Raw genomic sequence first — 23,408 nt, 5'->3', positions numbered from 1 at the left:
TTGTGTCAAATTAGTCTTCTTTGGACATAATCTGGCTGGGTCTTGCCGGTATCAACAATTAGCATCATGATATATATAGTGTGGTAAACTAATGTAAAATTAAGTAAATCTTAATTTAGTAAAAGGAGATGCTAAACAAAAAAAAATTTTGATACTGTACAATAAATCCGTTGGAGTCGGCTCTCACCCGAGATAGAATTTCACGTAACATACCGGAGATAGAACTTTACGGCGAAATATGTCGTCGGAGCTTCGCTTTATTGTACTCACTATATTCACGGTGCTCTTGTCGTATTCGAATTTGTCTGATGGATTACTGCAACCTCGTAGGATTTCTCATGGTTTGACCGAAGGGAGCAAGTATTTGACGAGGGATGAGCTCTGGTTCAATCAAACCCTAGATCACTACTCTCCTTCTGTAATTAATCTTTCCCGATTTCGATTTCAATTTATGTTCTTCTTACGTTATTGAAATTGGGAAATCGATTCAAAGGGGAAAGTTCTTGGATTCTGTATTTTGATTTGAGATTCCGCTGCAAAATCCTAGTTACCTAATTCGAATTGTTTCTAATTTTATCTCTAGGATCATCGCCAATTCAGACAGCGATACTATGAATATCTCGACCATTTACGGGTTCCTGACGGACCTATCTTTCTGATGATCTGCGGCGAAGGTCCTTGTAGCGGAATCCCCAATGACTATATAACTGTAAGATTTCTGATTGATCAATCTTTCTCATTGCATACTGATTATTTCTGAAAATTTGCATTGCTTTACATCATTAAAACATGTAATTCAGGTGTTAGCAAAGAAGTTTGAAGCTGGTATTGTTTCGCTTGAGCATCGTTACTACGGGAAGAGCTCGCCTTTTAACTCATTAGCCACTGAGAATCTCAAGTATCTTTCTTCTAAACAGGCCCTTAACGATTTAGCTTCTTTCCGCCAATATTACCAGGCAAGTTGTCTTTTGGTTTTTATGCTCTAGACTAGAAGTGGTTGCTTCTACGATTCAATGAACATGTTTTTGGGATTTTGTTTGTGGATGCAGGACTCTTTGAATGTCAAGTTCAATATAAGTGGGAGTGTTGAGAATCCGTGGTTCTTCTTTGGAGCGTCTTATTCTGGAGCTCTTAGTGCTTGGTTCCGGCTTAAGTTCCCTCATTTGACCTGTGGAAGCCTTGCTAGTTCTGCAGTTGTTCGTGCTGTCTACGAATACGCTGAATATGATCAACAGGTATTAAACTTGAGTGAATGACATGTTGGGTGCGTTTATACAGAGTTCAGTTGCTTATAGTATCAAGATTTTTGTCCCTTATCGTGCAGATAGGTGAGTCGGTTGGACCGGAATGTAAAGCTGTCCTACAAGAGACTAACAAACTAGTGGAACTAGGGCTTAAAGTAAACAAAAAGGCTGTGAAAGCTCTCTTCAATGCCACCGAGGTCTAGCTTTTGCTGTTTCTCTTTCTGCTCTTTAAACTCCAAACAATTATGGACGTAACAAGTCTGTCTCTAATATGTTTAAGTTTCTGAAATCTGCAGCTTGATGTTGATGCTGATTTCTTATACTTGATAGCGGATGCACAAGTTATTGCTGTAAGCATTTCATAGTTATGTGATTTTAGTTTCCTTTCTAGTTTAAGATGTTTATAGTCAAGATTTTGGCAGATCCAATACGGAAACCCGGATAAACTATGTGTACCACTTGTGGAAGCTCAGAAGAACGGTGATGATTTACTGGTATGTTCTTTGTTTTTATGATCCCTCTTTGCTTATGCTCGGTGTATATATATACATATATATATATGAACACTGGTCATATATCCTACAAGAACAGAAGAACTTGTTTTTGCAAATTAAAGATTTTTATGTGCGTATACATTAAATTTGGTGTCTTAATACAGGAAGCATATGCTAAATACGTTAGAGAGTTTTGCGTTGGAGTTTTCGGGCTAAGCTCTAAAACATATAGCCGCAAACATCTGCTAGACACTGCAATCACGTCAGAGAGTGCGGATAGGCTTTGGTGGTTCCAAGTTTGCACTGAAGTGGCATTTTTCCAGGTGGCACCTGCTAACGATAGCATCCGGTCGAATCAAATCAATACAGAGTACACACAGTTCCAAGCTTATATGCTTAATGTGTTCTTTACCGTTTCTATTTATCATCGCCCTGCTTATGTTTGTACTACTTTCATAGGTATCATTTGGATCTGTGCAAAAGTCTCTTTGGGAAAGGTGTTTACCCTGAAGTAGATGCAACAAACTTGTACTATGGAAGTGATAGAATTGCTGGTATGTAATGTCGGAAAACTTTTCGAGCTCCTCTTACACTTGTACACATGCCAACAGTTTCTTCGCATCTTATTCTCAATTTTGCAGCGACCAAGATAGTCTTCACAAATGGGTCGCAGGATCCATGGCGTCATGCATCCAAACAGACCTCATCTCCTGACCGTAAGTCTCCTTTTTGTTTGATAAAAATGGCAGAACAAAAACTCAGACATAGTCTGTCTCAGTTCATAACGTAGTACTCAGGCAGATACTTTCTCTGGGACACTAATAAGTTAATGCATGACCACACACTACAGTGCCTTCTTACATCATCACTTGTCATAACTGTGGCCATGGAAGTGATCTTCGAGGATGCCCTCAATCTCCAATGATCATTGAAGGTAATATTGATATCACCGGCCTTTTTCTGTTTCCGATACCTGAAATCAAAGGCAAGTATTGAAACAACTAGTTAAAAAATATGATTCCAATTTCAGGTGATTCCAAGAACTGCAGTTCACCCGATGCAGTGAACAAAGTGAGGCAACGTATTATAGAACACATCGACTTGTGGCTCTCAGAGTGTCGTGGAGGGATTAGGAGTTCCATGTAAAGTCACACAAACTCCGGTTCTGCAGATAAATAAAACATCAGATGTATGTTCCAAACTTGTATCTTTGTAACTGTAACCTCTGATCATCAGAGTCTGATGTATTATGTTTCGAACTTTTATCTACGAAACTTTTACAGTAGTTACACGCATGGGTCGATAGCCGTCGAGTCGCATGCTCTTTGCATGTATTGTGGGTTAGTCTTCTTTGGTAAATTTAAAATTAGATAAATCATATCTCGTCAGTGAACACAAATCCGTTGTAGTCTAGCTGGTCAGGATACTCGGCTCTCACCCGAGAGACCCGGGTTCGAGTCCCGGCAACGGAGAATTTTTTTTAATTTTTGGTCTTTTGACTATGAACGACGTCGTTAGGTTAATGAGTCATCAGAGTGAAGACAGATGTCTTCTCAATACTGGACCAGAAGGAAAAGGAAAACGGATGACTCATATAGTCCCGGACTCATCTCTCTTGAGATTTCAAAATTTGACGGTGATCTGACTTCCGACGAATTCTTCGCTTTCGTGGGTTTATTTTTGCTGATCGGTAAAAATCAAACGTTTTGTTTCGTTATGATGGAATCTACGTCGAATTTGACTCCGACGCAGAGATATGCGGCCGGCGCATTGTTCGCGATCGCGCTCAACCAAGCGCAAATTAACCAGACTCAGCCGTTGGGGATCCCATCGGCAGAAGACGACGACGGAGGGGAAGAAGAGCGAAGAAGCAATTGCAGTAGTGGAGATTCCGTCTCCGATGACCCAAGCCTTTGGGTACACGAGACCTCTTGCCTTCTTCGACCCGTTTTCAGGTGATTTCCCAAAATCTCTTATCGTTTCTCATCGATTTTGAAGTATTCTTTCTATGTTTTGGTTGTCTAGTCACGTTGAAATCATCATCTTCTGGAATCATATGATTTAGTTTGAACTGTGTTTGTATCTATCCACAGATGTCTTGAGATTGATTCACCGGCTTGGCTTGGTCTCGAGCAAACAGCTTGCTCTTCTCCGGCTAAGCACCACATCGGAGCGGTATGTCTATTGTGGAGTTTGAGATTTGTTGTTATGGATCCTATATTCTTTGTTGAGTTAATTGTTCATTAACTTCTATTTTTGATTTCTTGTAGTTCACGAGGTTACTCTCAGAAGAAGCAAGTGATGCTTCTGTCGAGATGGTGGAGCAAGAGATGGCCTTAGCTAAAGCTGCTGATGCTATGGTGTACAACATTCAAAGCTCTCTATCGATAGATGCTAAGAAGGAGAAGCATCAGGAGTACGAAAACGAATGCCGTGAGAAATATAAGGTTCCTGAGGTCAAATCAAAAGATGTGGATTTGGATAAAGAGAAGGATAAGAAGGAGGCGGCTGACAGTGTTGAAACAGAGAGTCTTGAAGCGGGTGTAGTTATTATAGATGGAAGCCACAAGCCTGAAGTTCTTGAAGATGAGAACTCTGTTGAGGAAGTAACATTGCTTAGCCATCAGAGGAAGATTAATGTTCTTTATGAACTCCTTTCTGCTTGCTTGTCAGATAAACATCTTGAGGATAAGAAATGTTCTCGGCGTAGGAAAGGCTATGATGCTCGTCATCGCGTTGCTCTCCGTTTACTTGCGACCTGGTTTAACATTGAGTGGATTAAAGTGGTTCGTATAGTTATTTCGTCCGAGACAAGCTCCTTGTGAAATTTAATACTTGTGAATCATTCTTTGCTACGAATTAGCTATCTTTTTCTCAGTTAGGATGTGAAATTAGCACTGCTTTAAATTCCAGTACTTTTCATCTGCTAATGGCGGTTGTTGATTGAATGATGATTTTGTATTTTCTTTCATTGTTTATATATATTAACATTTAGTGATCTTCTAGGAAGCAATTGAGACAATGGTCGCATGCTCTGCCATGGCCATTCAGAAGTCTGCTGAAATGAAGGGTGAAGATGCTCTATCTCCTACGAGTTCATGGGCTAAGTGGAAACGTGGAGGCATCATTGGTGCGGCTGCTATCACAGGGGGAACTTTGATGGCCATCACTGGCGGTACGGTGAATTCAACATTAACCTTCTAAATTAGAGCTCATTTTGAATTGGTTACCTATCTTAAATTTACATGGTTCTGCTCAACAGGATTGGCTGCTCCAGCTATTGCTGCAGGGTTTGGTGCATTGGCACCAACACTGGGCACAATTATACCGGTGATAGGAGCTGGTGGGTTTGCTGCTGCGGCTAGTGCCGCCGGAACTGTTGCTGGCTCCGTTGCGGTTGCAGCATCATTTGGAGGTGAGTAAGAGTAGATGGTTCATTTTTGCACTATATGGATATATCAGTACGCTTACAATAAGGCACTACGTATTTTGGCTTCTCTTTCATCCCCACTAATGTATTAAGTTTTTGCCAAGGAGCGTCTAGGATGTTACTTATGCTTGTTTTTTTAAAATGTTTTCGTACCTAGCTGCTGGAGCTGGTCTCACAGGGACTAAGATGGCAAGGAGAATTGGGGACCTTGATGAGTTCGAATTTAAAGCTATTGGCGAAAATCATAATCAAGGAGTGAGTTCCTAGTTCCCTCTGCTGCTAGATCATTGGGACATACTTTTGTGTTTTGGATAAAATATTGGTCGTGTCTGCTCTCCCTCTTCATTTGGAAATCTCCATGCTCTGAGTTTTCCAGTTTTTGAGGGCCAAATGTTTCACTGATCTGTAAATGTTTGTGGCAATCAATGTAACAGCGGTTAGCAGTGGAAGTCTTGATTGCTGGCGTTGTTTTTGAAGAAGAAGATTTTGTGAAACCATGGGAAGGGTTAACTAGCAATATGGAGAGGTATGTCATGTGAGAAATTTGGTATCGTAAAAAGGAAATAGGATTTAACATGTGGAGCTACTCCTTGCATTAGCTTTTCTCGTCCACGTTTGTGGCTGATTCTCAAGAATAGAATTATAGTTGCTTCTTACAGTCTGATCTTTTACTATTTCAGGTACACGCTGCAATGGGAGTCCAAGAACCTTATCTTAGTGAGCACTGCAATTCAGGATTGGCTTACTTCAAGTAATTGGTTTATATCCTTACTAAAATAACCCTGCAGATGTAAAAATGTCAATTTTCTAATAAAAATTGTGATTTTGTTATGATTTCCCAGGACTTGCCATGGAATTGATGAAACAAGGAGCGATGCACACTGTGTTGGCCTCTCTTTTAATGGCATTGGCGTGGCCAGCGACAATATTGGTAGCTGCGGATTTCATAGATAGCAAATGGAGTATTGCTATTGATAGGTAACACATCTCCCCTAACTAAGCAGTCAATTGATGAATGAAAATGATGCAGTATTTACTCATCGCATCTCCAAGTAAAGACCAAAATATTTTGAAACCTCCATGTAATCCTGTAGATCGGACAAAGCAGGAAGAGTTCTAGCTGAAGCGCTACAAAAAGGTTTGCAAGGAAATAGGTAAAGAGTTTATGACTGCTGCAAGCAACTGAATATAATTTCTATACATAAGGATTTATGTCTTGTGTTGCTTATATTTCCTCAATTTTTGTGAATTCAGACCCATCACTCTCGTGGGTTTTTCTCTTGGTGCTCGTGTCATCTTCAAATGCCTCCAAACACTGGCCGAGACAGAACAAAACGGTAGTTTCTCATGTGCTACATAGAAGATATCTTGAATAGATTGAATCCGCTTCTTCTTTTTTTCTAAACTCTTAACATGTCTTGGCAGCTGATCTTGTGGAAAGAGTTGTCCTTCTTGGAGCACCCATTTCAATCAATAATGAGAACTGGCGAGACGTAAGGAAGGTAATTAACTCTCTTTGAGCGATGTCAGTAACGGACCAAATCATATGTCACATCGATGGAATCAAATCTTAATTGAGTTTTCTAATTTATTTCTCTGGTCCTGTTTCTTAGATGGTAGCTGGAAGATTCATCAATGTTTATGCCACAAACGACTGGACCCTTGGTATTGCATTTCGCGCTAGGTACATATGTTACATAACTTCCATTATTTCAAATTTTGTCAATTTCACCTAACAAATCAACTTGTTCTACGAATCCTAACCTTTGATCTTCCACAGTTTATTCTCCCAAGGATTAGCCGGAATCCAACCAATTTGTATCCCTGGGATCGAAAATGTAAGCCGTCTCTTTCTCTTGGTCCATTAATGAAACATATGATTAGTTGTTGGAGTATAAATTTAGTAATGGTGTTGCCAAAAAAAAGATATAAGATCACTTTCAATAATTGTAAAGTTGCAATCAATATGAATAATCGTCTCTTGATTCTCAACGTGTAACATAACAGGTGGATGTAACCGATATGGTGGAAGGTCACTCTTCATATCTATGGAAAACTCAGCAGATTCTAGAAAGACTCGAGATCGACACTTATTACCCTGTTTTTCGAGACACTCTCTAAGGTAATCAAATCAGATACATATATCACAATATAGAGAAGTAAACTTTTTCACATGGTTGAATCGCAGACGCAAAACAAATAAAAGTCGTTATACAGTTAGACACTAATTTAAAGTACGAGTCCTGTATTTTGTTTGTTTGGTTTAGTCGTCGACGTCTTTGTCTTTTTAACGTTCGTCGTCGACGCCGGCGAAGGACGAGAGCTTTTGTATTGTAATTATTTTCTATGAAACGTCACAGCCGTCTTAGCTGACTCCTTTTTTATATAAATAAGTCAAGACTAAATTTTTTGCACCAAAAAAAAAAAAGAGTCAAAACTAAAAAATGTTTAATTGTCAGTTGGAACAGAGAAAAAAAAAACTAATTAGTTTGGAAGACTTTATTTTTCCTTGCGTGATTTAATAAATTTATTAAACCAATAATACTATTACGACCACTGATTTATCACTTTAAATTTACCATACAACTTTTTTTGGATGAAAATTATGATACAACCTTGCGTGAAAGGTCCCGTCTTTTTGTATTTTACTTTTTTTTTTGCTAAGTTTTTGTATTTTACTTATCCAACAGGTTTCCATTTGTTTTCTTTGATCCGTTCTATGCTAAAGTGCTCTTGAAGAGAAATTCTCTCTTTCTTTTGCCACCACTCGTGGTGGTCCATTCAAGTAAAGAAACATTACAATCGTAAATAAACAAGTAACTAGCCCACAAATTGTATTTCTTTGTCCCAGCATCAGACGTTTATATTCATAAAGAATCAGCCTTGCCAACTATAAAATTTGTCACTTTCTTGATCTTTTGTCTCTCCGTGACAAGATTCTGTCGTCGAGACACTACTTATTTACTACGAACTTCTTATTTATTTATTTCTATTCAACTTGTTTTCTTTTGTTTACGTTTTTTATATAGCTATATATATTTTGTTCGAGACAAAATTTATTTCTCCCTTGAATTGAGGAGACAAGGTGCAATGCATCTGTTGATTTCATAGAGAAAATGTATTATTGTCGTCATTGATAATAGCTAAACAATCTTCTTCTCCTTTTAACAGACTAATGAACTTCGAAAGTATATTATAAACCAAGGACCGCTAGTTTAAATATCTTTATAAACCATCTCTTTCTCTCGTCATTTAATGCTGACAATACATAATTCATTCGTTTACATAATGAAACAAGATTCGTTTTCCAAGTGAACAGAGCTAATGTCAAGATGGTGTCAGATCGCTTACAATAATTGAAAGGTCAAATTAAGATGATCTTCAAGATTGGTGTAAGAAGGATTAAAAATCACTTTAGAAAGAAAAAAAAAATTGAGAGATCCAATTATACATATAACATTTTAATCACCTCTCGATCTCAACAATAAAAGTGAAAATGTAAACAGTATGGTAGAAGGTCACTCCTCATATCTATGGACAACGTAGCAAGTCGGAATTTGACCCCAAAAAAAGAAAGGCATATCGATTTTGTTAGAGCGTGTCTCAAAAGATGGAGTAATAAGTGTCGGTTTTTTACCTATTTATAACGATACTTCAAATTTGACAAATGTTAGATATACCTCTTGTTTACTCTTCACGTAACGTATTACTTATAATTTCGAACTTATAACTTCAACAATGACTGTAGTGGCATTTGTCGTTTATATATCTTGTTATATTAAGCGATATGAGAGTCTAACAGATGCGTACGTACGTATAGTAGAAATTTTGGGACCTCCTTAGTTCAAATTTTTTTCAACATGTTTTAAAATTTAGACCGCAAAAAAAATAAAAATAGATCACTAATTGAACGTAGACATTAAGGGTTTTTGTTTGTTTGTTAATTATCAATGTCTTGGTTTGAACGTTCTTCGACGTCGGTGAAAGAGGACAACCTCTGCTCTGCGTTGTAAATAATTATAACGTCGTCGTGCCGAATCAACCACCACATGTCACCCGTTTTAGCTGACCATGCTGGTCTTTTAATTTAGCTACCATTCTTGCTCCCTTTTATCGTCAAAATTGAAAATGTGCATTCTGATGTCTGTATTTATTGTCTGAAACGAAGCGACTAGAAGTTCGAGACTATTTTTTTCGAGGCAAAATCGAGTTAGCGTATTAATTAAAGTCACGTACGAATGAAATAATGTTTAGTTAGACAAATAGAAGTAATGTTTTAGGTGGACTACTATCGCCTCTGTGTCGTGGGTTTCAATGGTATGTGGTTCACTGCATGCTCATGCATCCAAGTTATAATAAATTCAGTTGTACATAAAAAAAATCCAATAGATTTATTTATTTACAATTTCAAGCATGCATCACCTCATTTTTTATTTTATTTTTTCAAAAGCATCACCTCATTTCTTTCATAAAACATACATCAAACCATGCGTCACCACATTTTCTTTCATAAAATCTATTTTAAACCATCCATCACTGCATTTATCTCATAAAATCTAAGCGACCACCAACCAAAGTTGTAATGGATATGGGGTCGTATATGACTCAATTAGTTTTCCCCACAATCACAAGTACAAAACTCTTTATGAGAAATGATTAAAAAAAATTCAAACGCAATGTCAATTATTTGGTAAAAATAAATGTTGCGAGGACTTGATGGGTCGAGAAGCTGTCTTCTCTACAAGACAAGAGAAACCCTACTCGAAGCAACCCCTTTGCAAATATGTGCCGTACATACTTACATTACTGCAGTCTTTAAAGGCTTTAATTGTTACCTTTGGCTTCGAGCTAATTTTAGCGATGTCTGCTTCATTTTCACAACTCATTACTAGTCTATAAAACCGTCATTTTCTTATGTTTCCACCAAACAGAAAAGAAGGAGGCACCTAGCTAGTTAGTTGTTACAGTCTTAATTATCTTTTGGATTTTGTGTATTCGGTAGAAATTTTGCTGGAGACATATATTTATGGCACTGATGATAGTAAAATAATTTATTCGTGATATTCCTGAGTCCACGTAGGGTACATGCGCATGTGTATATGAATGTGATACGTGTGTAGCTACGGAAAATGTAACAAAGTGATCGTAGTTTATTGATTTTTTTCGTCACGGTAGTTGAAGTTGTGATTGATACTTGATGCATTCAGGTTATTATAACTTATAAGTATCTAGTTTCGATGTCAACTTTGACATTATCAATCTAGAAATTCTGATTATGGACGGTGTTAGAATAACGCAAGTAATACATACATAGGTGTTAGGTGCATTTCGCTGTAGTATCTAAGGTGTCCAATTCTACCCCAAAAAAAAAAAGTCACACAAATGGCATACATAAGGAAAACCTATAATCATTAGCTTTTCAATTAACTTAAGGCTTAAACTCAGTTTTATGCTCAACCCTAGAAATTACACCCATATATAAGACTAAAAGTGAAAATAACTATAAAATAAATTTTAAAAGTAGAAGTTCTCATTACGATATTGCCAATGGCAATGGAGTATTTAAAACTTTAAACTTCCAACAAATTCAAGATCTCTGTAACATGCAAAGTTATCTGCGAAAAGAATCTTATTGTTTACCGGTTTACATTTCATTCACGGAAAAATCCCCACAAAAGAAAAAACAAAGCGAAACAAAGAGCCACTTATGTTTCCATCCAGAATACACGTGTAGATAGATATGTATACATACATACATACATAAGATGTAACATCCACAATTCGTCGGGGCAATTTTCAACTTTTCATCAGCTTCTCACACCAAACTCGTGCCACGTTGTTTGAACCACAACTTAAAGAGCACATATAAGGCGCGTGGTCGGCACAGCGAAAAGACGCGTGGCTTTAGGAGCAGTGAGACCGAACACATCATTCATGTCAAGCTCACTTGGTTTCATCCCATCAGGTAATTTCCACGTGAAGCAATGTAATATATGAGCCACGGCTAACTCAAGCGCGTATAACCCTAGTTGCATACCCGGGCACGATCTACGACCCGACCCGAACGGTATAAACTCGAAATTACTCCCCTTGAAATCCGGTACGCCCGCTTCCAAAAACCGCGACGGTCTAAACGTCTCCGGATCAACCCAAGATTTCGGGTCGCGTCCAATCGCAAACGCGTTGATCATCACACGAGATTTCTTGGGAACGAAGAAACCGTCGATACTAGTGTCCTCCGCGGTTTCGTGGAGGAGGAGTGGGATCGGTGGGTGCATCCTTAGGGTTTCTTTGAGTGTGCACTTGAGAAAAGTCAACTTTTCGATGTCTGTTTCTTCAACTCGCCGGTCAAGTCCGACAACTTCCGCGAGTTCTTGTTGGACCCGTTTCAGATCCTCCGGGCTCCGTAATAACTCCGTTAAGGCCCACTCTATCGCCGACGCTACCGTTTCCGTTCCTCCAAACATAACGTCCTATTAAAATCAAATCAAATAAAATCAATTTAAATATTTTGTAACTATATTCCCTTATATTTATTTCTCTCTCTTCAATTTTTGCCTCTTCACTGATTTCTCATTTTTTTGTCTACTTGTAAATTAGCAAAATTGCTTTCCTAATATAGAAAAAGGTACTTTAAAGAAAATAACTGGTTAATGGATAAGTATTATTATTACGTAACACATTAAGAATCATGATTGTAAGTGCGTTTTGAAATATAATTACCATGATAATTGCTTTGATATTGTCACGGGTAAGTTTGATGGAATTCTGAAGATCCGTTGCCTCGCTCACTAATTTGGCCTCTTCGCTGTAGAAGGCAAGAAGATCATCAACCATATCGGTATCCACAACATCTCCATCATCCACAGTGTTTTGATTCTCTTTCTTTTTCATATGTTCATCGATAATATCGTCAATAAATCCGTCTAGGTCGTTACGGGCCTTCACCAGCCTCTTGTTTATCCCTTGCGGATCAATCCACCCGAAATAAGGTATGAAATCTGCTACGTTGAAGGCTCCAAAAAGCTTAGAGAATTCTTGCAAGATTCTTATGAACTCGTCTTGTCCATTTTCGCAAGCTGACCCGAACGCTGCCCGGTAAGTTATATTGCGGGTCAGCGCGAAAATTTGCTCCCCGACGTTTATTGAATTACCTACAATTTTTTTTTGGCTAGATGTTAAAATACATAACAAACAAAAACAAATTGAGTTTTTTACGTTATATATATATATATACATGACCGCACGTAACAAGAGTAAATATGCGAGCTAGCTTACCAACGTTACAAGAGACCGACCGGACCATTTTGTCCACTTCATCTCGAACGGAAGCCCATGACTCAGCTCGTTTACGGCTAAACACCTTCATGACACACACTTTTCTCATCTGTCTCCAAAACGGTCCGTAGTGAGCAAAAGCCATGTCCGCTCGGTCGTAAGTCAAATAGCTTATAGCTATAGTTGCAGGCCGGTTCGAGAATACGCTATCCTGTACTTGAAGGACTTGTCGAGCCACGTCCGGTGATGACACGGCGTACATATGAAGGAATCCCATGCGGAGATGGCACAAGCCGCCGTATTTTTTAGCTAGATTGGCTAAACCACGGTGGGTGAGTTGGTCCATCATAAACATATTGCCTATGATGGGCCAACCTCGTGGACCGGGAGGAAACGGAGGCCTTCGTCGTTGTATGATGAGACCGATGAATATGAAAAGAGTGACGACGATGAGAAAAGCCGTCGTGGGATCTGATACTTTGCTTAGTGTTTGTGATAAGGCAGACTCCATAATGGATTTTTTGGAATTTGTTTTTTTGCTAAAATGTTTTTCTTTTGGTCCTGGAAGGGCTCAGGAGGTAAAGTTCGCCATTTTGGGATGTGATTAGAGAGATGGGTTTTATAATCAAATTGTGGCCCCTTTTATTGACATATTTGTATTATCTAGTGGGACTTAATTTTCGTCATCCATCATTATATATACACCGTTTATTTATTTTTGTTTAAGATATGAAATAAATAGTAAAACCTTCGTGTGGAATTAAATGCATTGGAAAATAAATACTAGCATGTACCAGGATTCTGGTATTTTCTGAGTTCGAGCATATATGATGAATCATTCGTGGTAATTAACTAGTGAAAACATAAACACAGTTACACAGCTTGGCTAAAATAATTGGTAATATAAATGCATTTTCCTCAATTTATCATTATAATTTTAAATAAGAATTATTTCTTTTTTTGGAAAAAAAAAATTAAAAACATGATTACTAAAGTGGCTAAATTATTAAAATTTTAACAAATTACAGAAGTTCACCATTTTTATTTACTTAAATAAATGAAATCAAGACTTGTCACCAACTCCTTTCTTATAAACGAAGAAAAAGAAAATGAAAGTAAACTATAATTAATAATGTTATTATCATCAATAGGTCTCTTAAATTTGAATTTTCAGTTAGGTTTTAAATGCATAAAATCTCAACAAAAAAAAAATGTTTTAAGCACATTTTATAGTAATTAGATTACTTGAATCAGCTCACCACAAAAATAAATAGTTACATTTATTAAATTTGTACTACTTTGTATGTTAAATGACAGTCGTGATTTGGTTTGACGGACAATATATATATGGAAACGTCCACTTTTCTTTTCTGTTTTTTTTTTTGAAAATTTGATGAAATGTCCACTCTTCAATTGATCAAAACAACGTTACTAAAAAGATCCACTCAGTGTAAGTGTAAATTGTGCAAACGTACAAATACACATAGTCTAGTAGTACTAAATCTTAGAAAGAGACTGACCACTAGCAGTGAGTACGTTACAGAAGGTCGATTAATTAATATAATTAACCTAGTAGCTCTAAGTCTTAGACATCATAAACTAATAATTAAGATTCCTTTATACATAATTTTATTTTGTCGTGACTCACAGGCTTCCGCTGGCACTGCATCAAAAGAACTACACAAGATTTTGACCAACAGTTCAAGTATTAGAGTTTTTTATTATTATTACCACAAGTATTAGAGCATATATGTAAAACTAACACAACTTTTAAAATTAAACAAAATGCTAAAAGACAAGTGGCCTAATCTGAAACTCTCTAGCTACTACATGTTATGTTTCTCTAGCTACACGTTCGCTTGTAATACTTCTTAATCATTATCCCTTTAATATAAATCTCAGGCTTGTTTGTTATAACCGACATCTATATTGATCCCTAAGACATTTGAAAAGTTAGATATTTTGGTACTTAAGATATTTATAGTAACCAATTTTGAAAATCTGATCCATCAACTCCTCTATATAAGATCCTTCAACAACGGTCCGTCGTGAATTTGATAATTCTAAATTTCATCATACAAGTCTATTTTTTTTGGACATGAATTTTCATTCAAATTAAAACCTATAAAGGGTTGGATTCTTACAACATAAAACCAAATAGACATAGAGAATTAAAAATAGCGGCTCCATGAGCTTAACAAAATGATTTTCATATTGAAAAGGTTTTGAGAAGTCTATTAGAACCAAGACGGATTCGTTCTTGAAGTCAGGCTTCACGAAATCCTCGACCTACAGGTGGTCATAAGCAAGTCTAGCGGATGGCACCGATGAGCTTTTAAAAGGGTGTTCCACAGAGGAAACGCTTGAGGGTTTTTCCGCCAACCTAAAAGGGTTCAAGAGCATGGGATAGTTTAAGCTTTGAAGAGCAAACTTCATGGTTGTAGATGAAGCTGTATTCGGGGATCGAAGGCAGAGGGTATCAAAACATAACAAAGCAGGTGGGTCATCTCTCTCATGGCAATAGAGGTAAATGAAATCCACACAAAGCTTGTAATCAGTTTGGCTCTAGAAAGTGGAAACAGACCCAAGCTTTCGATCTAATGGCAGTCGGTGGTACAAGGGTTCAATGATTTTTGTCGCCAACCTGAGAGGGTTCAATCGCATGGGATACTTAAAGCTTTGAAGAACATACCTCATAGTTGTAGATGAAGCTATAATCGGGGATCGCAGGAAGAGGGTGTCAAACTGTAACAAAGCAGGTGGGTCATCCCTCACATGGCAATGGAGGTAAATGAATTCCACACAAAGCTTGTAGTCAGTTTGGTCCTGGAAAGTTTCAACAGACCCAAGCAATCGATCTACTGGTGATAGGTGGTACAGGGGGTCAAAGGGTTTAAGCAAGGGGTTCAAGCAAGCTATCGGATCCGATTCATAACTATGGTTATACAAGACCGGCATTCGAACAAAGCTACTAAGCTGACCTCGACAAACAGATTTATCAAGCAGTTCTGAAGACACCAACATTCTGCTACCAAGGGAAACTCGACTTGATCCAGCAGAGACTATTGATACTAAAGAACTGGAACTTGACTTAAGCTTCTCAATAACAGGTCTAGGTAGATAAATTCTAACACTAAGCAAGCATTGTCGACAATGGAACAGCAACTTCACATACGCATCAAGCAACGACCAAAGAGAAACCGGCAGCAGGCATTTAATATGATTGAACGGATGCATCACAAGGACAAACGTTCGTGTGGAAAATGAAAATACAGACCTGGGCCTCAAAAGATGGAAACAGGGATCGTTGGCTTTGGTAGTGGGCCGAGATGAGGTTACTGAGCCTAACAATGGATACAGATCCATTAACAGAAACCCTAGGAAACCACCAGTTAAGCAGGGGGTGGCGATGGAAAGGCGGTGTGGTGACAAGTAGCTTTTCCGACTGGATCCACTGGACACCGGGAGGGGCATGGACAGCAGAGATCTGGAGTCCTTAGGCTTCGCGGTGGGAGAGGGATTGAAAAGTAGAAAAAGTAGCTTCGTTATCTCAACTTCTCGCGGACATGAGTTTCTTAGCCAGAAGGCGACACCATCGAGAGTTGTCGTCTTACACCCCGGACATAGAAATTCAGGCAAGGCAAGGATTTGTTCGGATTTGTTTACTGAAAGAGGGGTCAGATCTACTAGCCGCATCATGGGATTTGGGGAGAGGGGTTGATTCGGGCTGAAGGTCAGCAGAGCGATTCCTCGCCGTCTGACTTTGGATGAGTATCGGATAAAAAGACTTTTCAACAAGGAGAGGAGACTTGAGGATGAAACTGAGGGAGAATGATTGATTGAGATAGGCACCAACACATAATTAAAAGAAAACAAGGCAAGTAAATAGAAACAAAAAAAAGACAAAGGACCCGACGCTGATAAACCAAAATTTTACCGATGTCTGAGCAGAATTCACTAGAAAGGTTCTCGATATTTGTGCTTAATTGAAAAAGGTTTTCTACCTTTTTAATTAGATCATCATATAAGTCTATATAATGCCATAAGTCATAAGTTTCAACGATATAGGGCTTTGAAGAAAAAAGGAAAGTAAAAAATTATTTACATAGTTAATTAAGTTCGAGTCATAACTATAAGTCACGCTCGTATCACGAGGGCGTGTGCATGTATGGTACTTGGCGAACTCTATAGTTTTATGGAATAAAAAAACAGTAATTAGATGATCACATGTCTCCTCGATTACACACCCAATCGAAGGTAAGGTAAAAATAATAGAACCATAAGTTACTTCGAGATTTAATATTTATTGACCTATTCTGCTTTCTTGGTCAAGCTACTGATGTGGAGCAAAACTATAGTATTAAACTATGAATCATTATCATGTGGCTAATTTTACAAAGACTACTAAAAGGAGTCTTTTCTAAAAATATTAATTCATTGCTTAGTTGAATATGATCAAATTATGTGGGACCACTGTAAGCTCATATTGACAGTGATATACTGATATTATCGTCGTTTCTAAATCAGCTGGATCAGACCAACGTATAAAAGCATTTGTTACAAAAAAAATTAGATATATTTTTAATTGAGTCGAATAATATATTTTATGTTTGTAATAGTGTGGTCTTACCAACTTCATGCCTTTTAAAAGTATTTATGTCTGTTCTTACCAACTTCATGTTTTCTAAAACTATTTAGTGACTGAAATATATCAACCTAAATGTTTATTTTCATAAGAAAAACCTTAAATTCAAATTAAACTAAACCTTTCTACGTTCATTAAGCACTTCCTATTATTTTGAGTTAATCAAATACCTTTATGTAAAACATATATATATAATCTTTTGTACGTATATATGTATATTAAAAAATAAAAATTCTTTCCGTTTCTTAATTAACAGAAATAATATAGAAACCCCCTTCTTATGTTCAGTATGGTTCCAAAACGTAAGTTATTTTTTTTTGGTGAGTTTTTTTTGGTAAGTTATTTTTCACACACAAAAAGGTTATTTTTTTCTGTAAATCCCTTTATTGTTATAGTTAAAACATGTGAAAGAATGTGGTATTTCTAGATTAAAAGTTTAAAGAGTACGTAACAGGTTTTATAATTGTCTATTTTAGTTTTATTTCAGAAAAAAATATCGTTTTATGATGACTCAAGGCCCTCAAGCCAACCGCTACTCGCTAAGTGACATAGATTTCCTTTTCGCTTCTATTAATATAATAAGATAAAATCAAACTGCGAAAGTCCTTAAAACACAATTACTATAACATTATGTTCCCTTTAACTATTTATTAAGCCAACTTCTTCCTTTTGAGCTTTGACTAGCAATTTTTTATTTAGTGCTTTTGTCCACAATAAATCCCTCATCTAGTAATATTTTTCAACGATTTTACACTTTAATTTACGCATTTTCATATTATTTTTTGGAAAAATCAAAGCTAAACAAATGTTTTATTTGGGATCTGATTGGTGAAAATATATGATAATTTTAGGAGATAATAGTTGAATATATGCTTGAGTGGTAATGTTTTAATAGTTATATAATAAAATAATTATACCTGGGGTTTTCTTTTCCAAAAGTCATAAGAATATATTCTATTGATTATTTAAATATACAAATATATTTTAGTAAATATTTTCTTAATATTTAAAAGAGAATATACATACAAAAATATATAAAACCACTTTGAATATTCAAAATAACCTTTTCTGTTTTCCACTTTTTCTCTGTTTTTTCTCTTTAGAAGTATCAATTTATGTTTTGAGTTGGATTGAATTTAAAGTGTTTTAAACTAAATTAATAAGTCAACCACTTGAAATCTACTTTTAATTTTGGGCGGTTTGTCAGTAATTATTATTCTTTTTATGTACCCATATATTACTTAAGTGCCTACCGCTTTACTGTACCAGTTGATGAGATCGTTTCAAGGCATTTCAAGTGTGCCTACATTTTCCATAGTGAAATTTAAGTTAGAATGTCATTATCTTGTCAATATAAAAGTATAGTATATGTATAAGAAGCAAATCAAGTGTATAGTATATATTTAATATAACTAAGTAATACTCTCACCGTCTTTTTTTTCAGCTACTCTAATTGTTTCAAAGGAAGTATCATCTTGATTTTTTATGTGAATTGGAAAACAAGGTATTTTTTATGATTAGTTTTGAATTTAAAATAATGTTGTATTTCATTTCCTATTATTGGTTTTAAGTAGAGACAAAATATCTACTAAAAAAATTACATTAAAATTTAACTAGTATTGTTTTGTAACGAAAATTATTCCACAAGGCTACGACGATGATACTATTAAACTAACAAAAAAAGGATTTGTGAAATTGTTTTTTCCTACCTTGTGGGATGATGTAAGATGTTTTAATTTAAGAACCTAAAATAGATTTTTAAGTATCATTAAATACGTGACGTAGGATAGAAGGTAGAACAAAAGAATACAAACATATTAACATATAAAGTATATAAAAAATGATGTCAAAAAAATAATAATAATAACAAAGCGTATGTATACAATTTTTAACAGTAAATAAAAAGTTTTTCTCAACTGTCTGTTTTCGATTATATCACAGTACTGTAGTTCACGTTATAGAGAACGGTTATATATAGTTCAAATTTTTATGAGCCTTATCTATAACGTACGTGAACAGAGGAATGTTTCAGGGAAAACAAATTTATTGGCGAACGGTACAATTTATTTTCCACCGTTTTTAACAGTATTTTTCTGAAAACTCAAATTTCAGTCCACTTATTTGTTTCATTTTCATAGATATATATTTTATCTTCCAGTTGCCACTAGAATCCTAATTCATACCCGACAATTGTGTTATGTCAGAGTTTAAAATTATCTGGCATAGCTGAATGCAGGTTAAACACTAAACTATATCGTTATATAAACAAAATTTCAGTGTGTATCATATTCCAACTAGTACCAAACCATTGTAATTGGTTCACATATTATAACATAAATATACGATTCACGATACTTCACATGTTCATATGCATTTGGAAGTTTGGAAAACAAACCATTATTGTATAATCGATCGTATCAACCTTAGGTTCACGTGCCTGTCACCATGTGCTAAGTCGTCGATGCCTAAGTTACTACATACGCGACCTACATATATTATTCAGACGACACAAGATGTCTCACTTAGATTCATCACATACCGATCCGGAACATAAGCAAAGGAATCCATGACTTTACACTATAAAGCATTATTGTTTGAGAGTTTTTTTTATCTTTTGAATTTTCTTTTACACTAACAAAAAAACTCAATTTTTTTAGTTGTGTAAAGAATATCTTAAAAAATTTAGAAACATCGGACCGGCCCTATACTTCCATTAATAATTTAATAGTAGCTAACCATTCAATAAATAAACTCTATAGTGAAACAAGTATAGTAATAACCAATAACACATCGAATTGCAATCTTAGTTCGTTCTTTACGTCGTCATACCGTCGTCATCTTTAAATAATTACAATTACACAAATAGTTAAGGATAATAATAACGATTATTCAAATTAAGTGATAAACTAAAACGACATAAAAGAAAAAAAAATAGTAAATAATAAAACAATAATGGAATTTGGATTTGGGCCTATCATTTACGTCTCGGTGCGTTTGTGGTTCCCGTTACTTCACGCGTCTCCATCGTTTTTTCTTGTCAAATTGATCAATTAGAGAGTTCTCGTGTGTATGTATTCATATTTGTTTTCATTACAATCTACTCTCTCTTTTTTCTTAGTTTGAATTCTAAACTATATGAGACAGTGATTGGTCCGTTTATGTTATTCGGTAAATACTTTTATGAACAAGTCAAATTATACATCGAGACACCCCCGAAGTTCGGATATCTGTTACCTTTCAAGATAAAATGGAATAAGGTTAGATCTTTGTATGGGTCTTTAATGCCATATAACGTTGGGTTTTGTCCCAAATTCTACCATATTTTTTTGTAAATGAATAAGTCGGTACTGAGAGATGGGCCTAACATTTTTGGCCCAATAGAGAAATGACTCAGACCTATTGACAGTTCTTTAACTATTTTCAGATCACGTATGGAACTCACACCGATGATAACATCAACACTCATTTTTCTTAACTCTAAAGGTTTCCAAACTCAGTTCTGATTCTAGATTTAAAGAATGACTGGGTAAGATTATCTTCTCTTCATTCCTTTTATCTTCCCTTTAAACTAATGTCATTGAGCATCACAGATCACAAAAATCAGAATGAATCTCGGTTTCTTATGCTTGGAAGAGGGGTTAATTTAATTTCATTTAATTTGACTCTTTTAAGACTTTTGTAATGCCTGCGTAGTTCAGTAAGAGCTAATCTACGAGAGTCGAATTTGGATATGCTAACATACTAACATTGAAACAATCCACTCTAATAGCTAGGTTGAGCTACTTGCATTTTAATCAAACATTTTCAAATAATAAAAATGATCGCAATGTAACATTTGTATATTCCTAAATTAAGTCTAGGGGGCTATTTAGATACAACCAACACCACAACGAAGCGTCTTTCGTGTGAAGGCATTATCAAAATTGGAAATATATAGCGTAAACCAAAAGAAAAGCCATCAATAAAGAAAAAATTGTTTCGTAGGGTACGTTAGACAACACCCTTTTGGCTCCCACATTACCTACTATTTTGATCATAATGTTCTTTATTTCCCTTTGTTAATGTGTCTTATGTTGTGACAAAAATGAAATATATATGTATTCCCGCATGCGTTTGACCAAAAGAAAACAAAAATTCTTCCCGCATCCGCATGCATTTGCGATGATCTCCTACGTACCCACTTATATAAGTGCGATATTAATGCAAAGGGGCTTAAATTAATACAAACACGCTTTTAAATGCGTTTTTTACATATCTATAATCATGTAAAAGAAAGGATTTAATTTCCTTAGCCTTTTTAAATATCGATTCGTAGATGGTGCATGTATAGTGGAGACCGTCTTGCGCGTGAAGCAAATTACTATAGATTGGTCACTCTATGATTGATAGATAAAATGCGGACAAAGTTTAATAATTAAAGAGCCTATACTTATATATTTATATATATATTTCCAGTTTTAAGTTAAAAGGGGTAATAAAAAGTTGGTAGGTTCGGTATGGAAAATGCATGTGCATGCATAAGATTAATTAAACTAAATGCATAGGATTAACAGTCAGTTAGAGTGCACAGAAATAGTATAAAAGGGAGAGGAAGGAGATGGTGTCGAAGCATAACATAGTTCGATGATATATACTGATAAACTAAAATGGAGAGTATAATACGAGAGAGATCATCATCAAGGTCAGTGTTTATATTGTTCGGTCTTGCTTGTGTTTTGCTGTCGCTAAGCTCACAATCTGTTACTGGATTACGAGACCTAAAGGAGAGAGATAGTAGTGAGAGTAATTTTATCAATGCTACTAATTCTTCAAGCGTTTCCCACTCTAAGAATACTGCCAACAATTCGACCGTTGGGTTTGAAAATGCCTTAGTTGGTCAGAATAGTAAGAGTGGAAAATGTGAAACACGAAACGGAGGAGGAGGAGGCGGAGGCGGTGGGGGCGGAGGTGGAGGAGGAAATGGTGGGAATGGAAAAGACAATTCCCACAAAAAGAAAAAAAGAAGCGGAGGAGGAGGAGGAGGCGGGGGTAACGGAAATGGCTCAGGCCGTGGTCAGGGTGGAGGAGGCGGAGGCGGGGGAGGGGGAGGCGGAGGCGGCGGGGGAGGCGGAGGGGGAGGAGGAGGAGGAGGAGGAGGCGGCGGCGGCGGGGGAGGAGGAGGAAATGATGGGAAAGGCGGAGGATGGGGATTTGGATTTGGATGGGGAGGTGATGGACCCGGCCGAAACGGTGGTCGTTGTTGGTATCCCGGTTGTGCTAAAAAGTTAACGGACAGTCATAATTAAATAAGAGATTGCCTAAAAGAGCAATGATAACTCCTAAAGCCATGCTTTGTTTACCCTTCCAATTCACAATAATTCCACTGTTTTTCCCTTTGCAACGGCCTAAAAGAACTCGTTGATTTCTTTCTCTTTATTTTTTTTAATATCTTGTGAGATCTTTTGCTTTGATTGAAATGAAATATTTCCGATTTGTTTGTTCTCGCTCTTCCAAACTCTGACTATTTTTACTTTTTTTATAAAAACAAATTAAAGAAGTAACTAATTCTTTAACTGATTATTATAAAGACCCAATACTAGCTAGTGTGTTACTTTTAATCGACCGCTTAGTTGACGATAAGAAAATGTTGTATTAGCAGAAAATATAAATTCAAGAACCTACTACTAATTCTCATTTTAAGGATTTGCTTTGGTACATTTACAAATATATACTTATAAAATTGGGTTACACTGTACGTCTGTCCGCAAAGAGAAAGTATACTGTGTTTTGAAATAATAAATACTGTGTCAAGAATCAATGATTCGATATCGTAATTAAAAAAAGAACGATAAATTGCATTGATATTTGTAGCCGCACAAATATGGATTGATTTTGGGTTCAACAACTTTGAATTGGTCATATCATCATGGTTCTGGTATTGCGACTCAACAAAGACAAAAGAGTCCCAAAACAAAACAAAAACAAACAAACACAAGAGTGTAAATGGGGGAGTCGTACGTCATAGTAGTAGTAATTGTGTTATTGAAAAATAAATTTGATTTTGGGTCAAATTTAATCATGGCCAGTCTCAACTTAATAAGATGATTGTTTTCATGATTAGTATGTTTTAAACAATTAAGTTTATTTGACAAGAACTTGTAATCCAATGTTTTCTACTACTCCATTAACGAATAACGATGGATGTATCATAACTTGGATTTATGAGACTCATACCAATTTTTTTATTTTTAAGTGTGTTGGTTGGTGTCTACTAAATTGTGATCGGCAAAAATAATGTCTCATTGGCATTGCTACTGAAACACATAATCAGCAGACGT

At 36.2% G+C, this 23,408-nt stretch overlaps 4 protein-coding genes and 1 non-coding gene across 5 annotated transcripts; 4 read left to right on the top strand and 1 right to left on the bottom strand.

The window, feature by feature from the left end:
- The first annotated feature begins 26 nt into the window (after nucleotides 1-26).
- On the top strand, nucleotides 27-3,023 carry LOC104716506 (putative serine protease EDA2). Its single transcript, XM_010433889.3, has 12 exons — nucleotides 27-418; nucleotides 584-709; nucleotides 801-956; nucleotides 1,050-1,235; nucleotides 1,325-1,441; nucleotides 1,541-1,594; nucleotides 1,667-1,738; nucleotides 1,903-2,108; nucleotides 2,198-2,292; nucleotides 2,380-2,454; nucleotides 2,589-2,672; nucleotides 2,769-3,023. The coding sequence occupies exons 1-12, from the start codon at nucleotides 239-241 to the stop codon at nucleotides 2,882-2,884; spliced, it is 1,467 nt and encodes a 488-aa protein (XP_010432191.1). The 5' UTR covers nucleotides 27-238; the 3' UTR covers nucleotides 2,885-3,023.
- A 114-nt stretch (nucleotides 3,024-3,137) lies between these two features.
- Nucleotides 3,138-3,210, top strand: TRNAE-CUC (transfer RNA glutamic acid (anticodon CUC)). Its single transcript has one exon. It is a non-coding gene; the product is annotated as a tRNA-Glu (tRNA).
- Nucleotides 3,211-3,253: 43 nt separating this feature from the next.
- LOC104716505 (transmembrane and coiled-coil domain-containing protein STS1) lies at nucleotides 3,254-8,181 on the top strand. Its single transcript, XM_010433888.3, has 15 exons — nucleotides 3,254-3,693; nucleotides 3,832-3,913; nucleotides 4,009-4,524; nucleotides 4,745-4,913; nucleotides 5,001-5,153; nucleotides 5,326-5,423; nucleotides 5,603-5,694; nucleotides 5,849-5,919; nucleotides 6,011-6,146; nucleotides 6,263-6,322; nucleotides 6,423-6,505; nucleotides 6,594-6,670; nucleotides 6,782-6,852; nucleotides 6,949-7,006; nucleotides 7,176-8,181. Exons 1-15 carry the CDS (start codon nucleotides 3,284-3,286, stop codon nucleotides 7,287-7,289), a joined length of 2,190 nt encoding a protein of 729 aa, XP_010432190.3. The 5' UTR covers nucleotides 3,254-3,283; the 3' UTR covers nucleotides 7,290-8,181.
- Nucleotides 8,182-10,779: 2,598 nt separating this feature from the next.
- LOC147935729 (cytochrome P450 84A1-like) lies at nucleotides 10,780-13,114 on the bottom strand. Its single transcript, XM_087469882.1, has 3 exons — nucleotides 12,447-13,114; nucleotides 11,892-12,322; nucleotides 10,780-11,641 (listed from the first exon to the last, which is right to left on the bottom strand). The coding sequence occupies exons 1-3, from the start codon at nucleotides 12,955-12,957 to the stop codon at nucleotides 11,021-11,023; spliced, it is 1,563 nt and encodes a 520-aa protein (XP_087326008.1). The 5' UTR covers nucleotides 12,958-13,114; the 3' UTR covers nucleotides 10,780-11,020.
- An 8,471-nt stretch (nucleotides 13,115-21,585) lies between these two features.
- Nucleotides 21,586-22,571, top strand: LOC104719959 (uncharacterized). The gene has a single exon (XM_087468383.1). It carries the CDS (start codon nucleotides 21,738-21,740, stop codon nucleotides 22,374-22,376), a length of 639 nt encoding a protein of 212 aa, XP_087324509.1. The 5' UTR covers nucleotides 21,586-21,737; the 3' UTR covers nucleotides 22,377-22,571.
- The last annotated feature ends 837 nt before the right edge of the window (nucleotides 22,572-23,408 follow it).

Source organism: Camelina sativa, chromosome 10 (assembly GCF_030686135.1).
Source record: "Camelina sativa cultivar CO46 ecotype springtype chromosome 10, ASM3068613v1".
Classification (NCBI taxonomy): domain Eukaryota; kingdom Viridiplantae; phylum Streptophyta; class Magnoliopsida; order Brassicales; family Brassicaceae; genus Camelina; species Camelina sativa.
This window is presented reverse-complemented; position numbering and strand designations above follow the sequence as displayed.

What these genes read in the sequence shown, in the direction of transcription:
- LOC104716506 (XM_010433889.3), top strand. Translation starts at nt 239, where the DNA reads ATGTCGTCGGAGCTTCGCTTTATTGTACTCACTATATTCACGGTGCTC. An exon ending in CGGATGCACAAGTTATTGCT is followed by an intron (nt 1,595 to 1,666) that starts GTAAGCATTTCA and finishes AGATTTTGGCAG; the next exon opens with ATCCAATACGGAAACCCGGA. An exon ending in TCGAATCAAATCAATACAGA is followed by an intron (nt 2,109 to 2,197) that starts GTACACACAGTT and finishes CTACTTTCATAG; the next exon opens with GTATCATTTGGATCTGTGCA.
- LOC104716505 (XM_010433888.3), top strand. Translation starts at nt 3,284, where the DNA reads ATGTCTTCTCAATACTGGACCAGAAGGAAAAGGAAAACGGATGACTCA. An exon ending in TTTGATGGCCATCACTGGCG is followed by an intron (nt 4,914 to 5,000) that starts GTACGGTGAATT and finishes TCTGCTCAACAG; the next exon opens with GATTGGCTGCTCCAGCTATT. An exon ending in TGGAGTATTGCTATTGATAG is followed by an intron (nt 6,147 to 6,262) that starts GTAACACATCTC and finishes GTAATCCTGTAG; the next exon opens with ATCGGACAAAGCAGGAAGAG.
- LOC147935729 (XM_087469882.1), bottom strand. Translation starts at nt 12,957, where the DNA reads ATGGAGTCTGCCTTATCACAAACACTAAGCAAAGTATCAGATCCCACG. An exon ending in GTCGGTCTCTTGTAACGTTG is followed by an intron (nt 12,323 to 12,446) that starts GTAAGCTAGCTC and finishes AAAAAATTGTAG; the next exon opens with GTAATTCAATAAACGTCGGG. An exon ending in ATATCAAAGCAATTATCATG is followed by an intron (nt 11,642 to 11,891) that starts GTAATTATATTT and finishes TGATTTTAATAG; the next exon opens with GACGTTATGTTTGGAGGAAC.
- LOC104719959 (XM_087468383.1), top strand. Translation starts at nt 21,738, where the DNA reads ATGGAGAGTATAATACGAGAGAGATCATCATCAAGGTCAGTGTTTATA.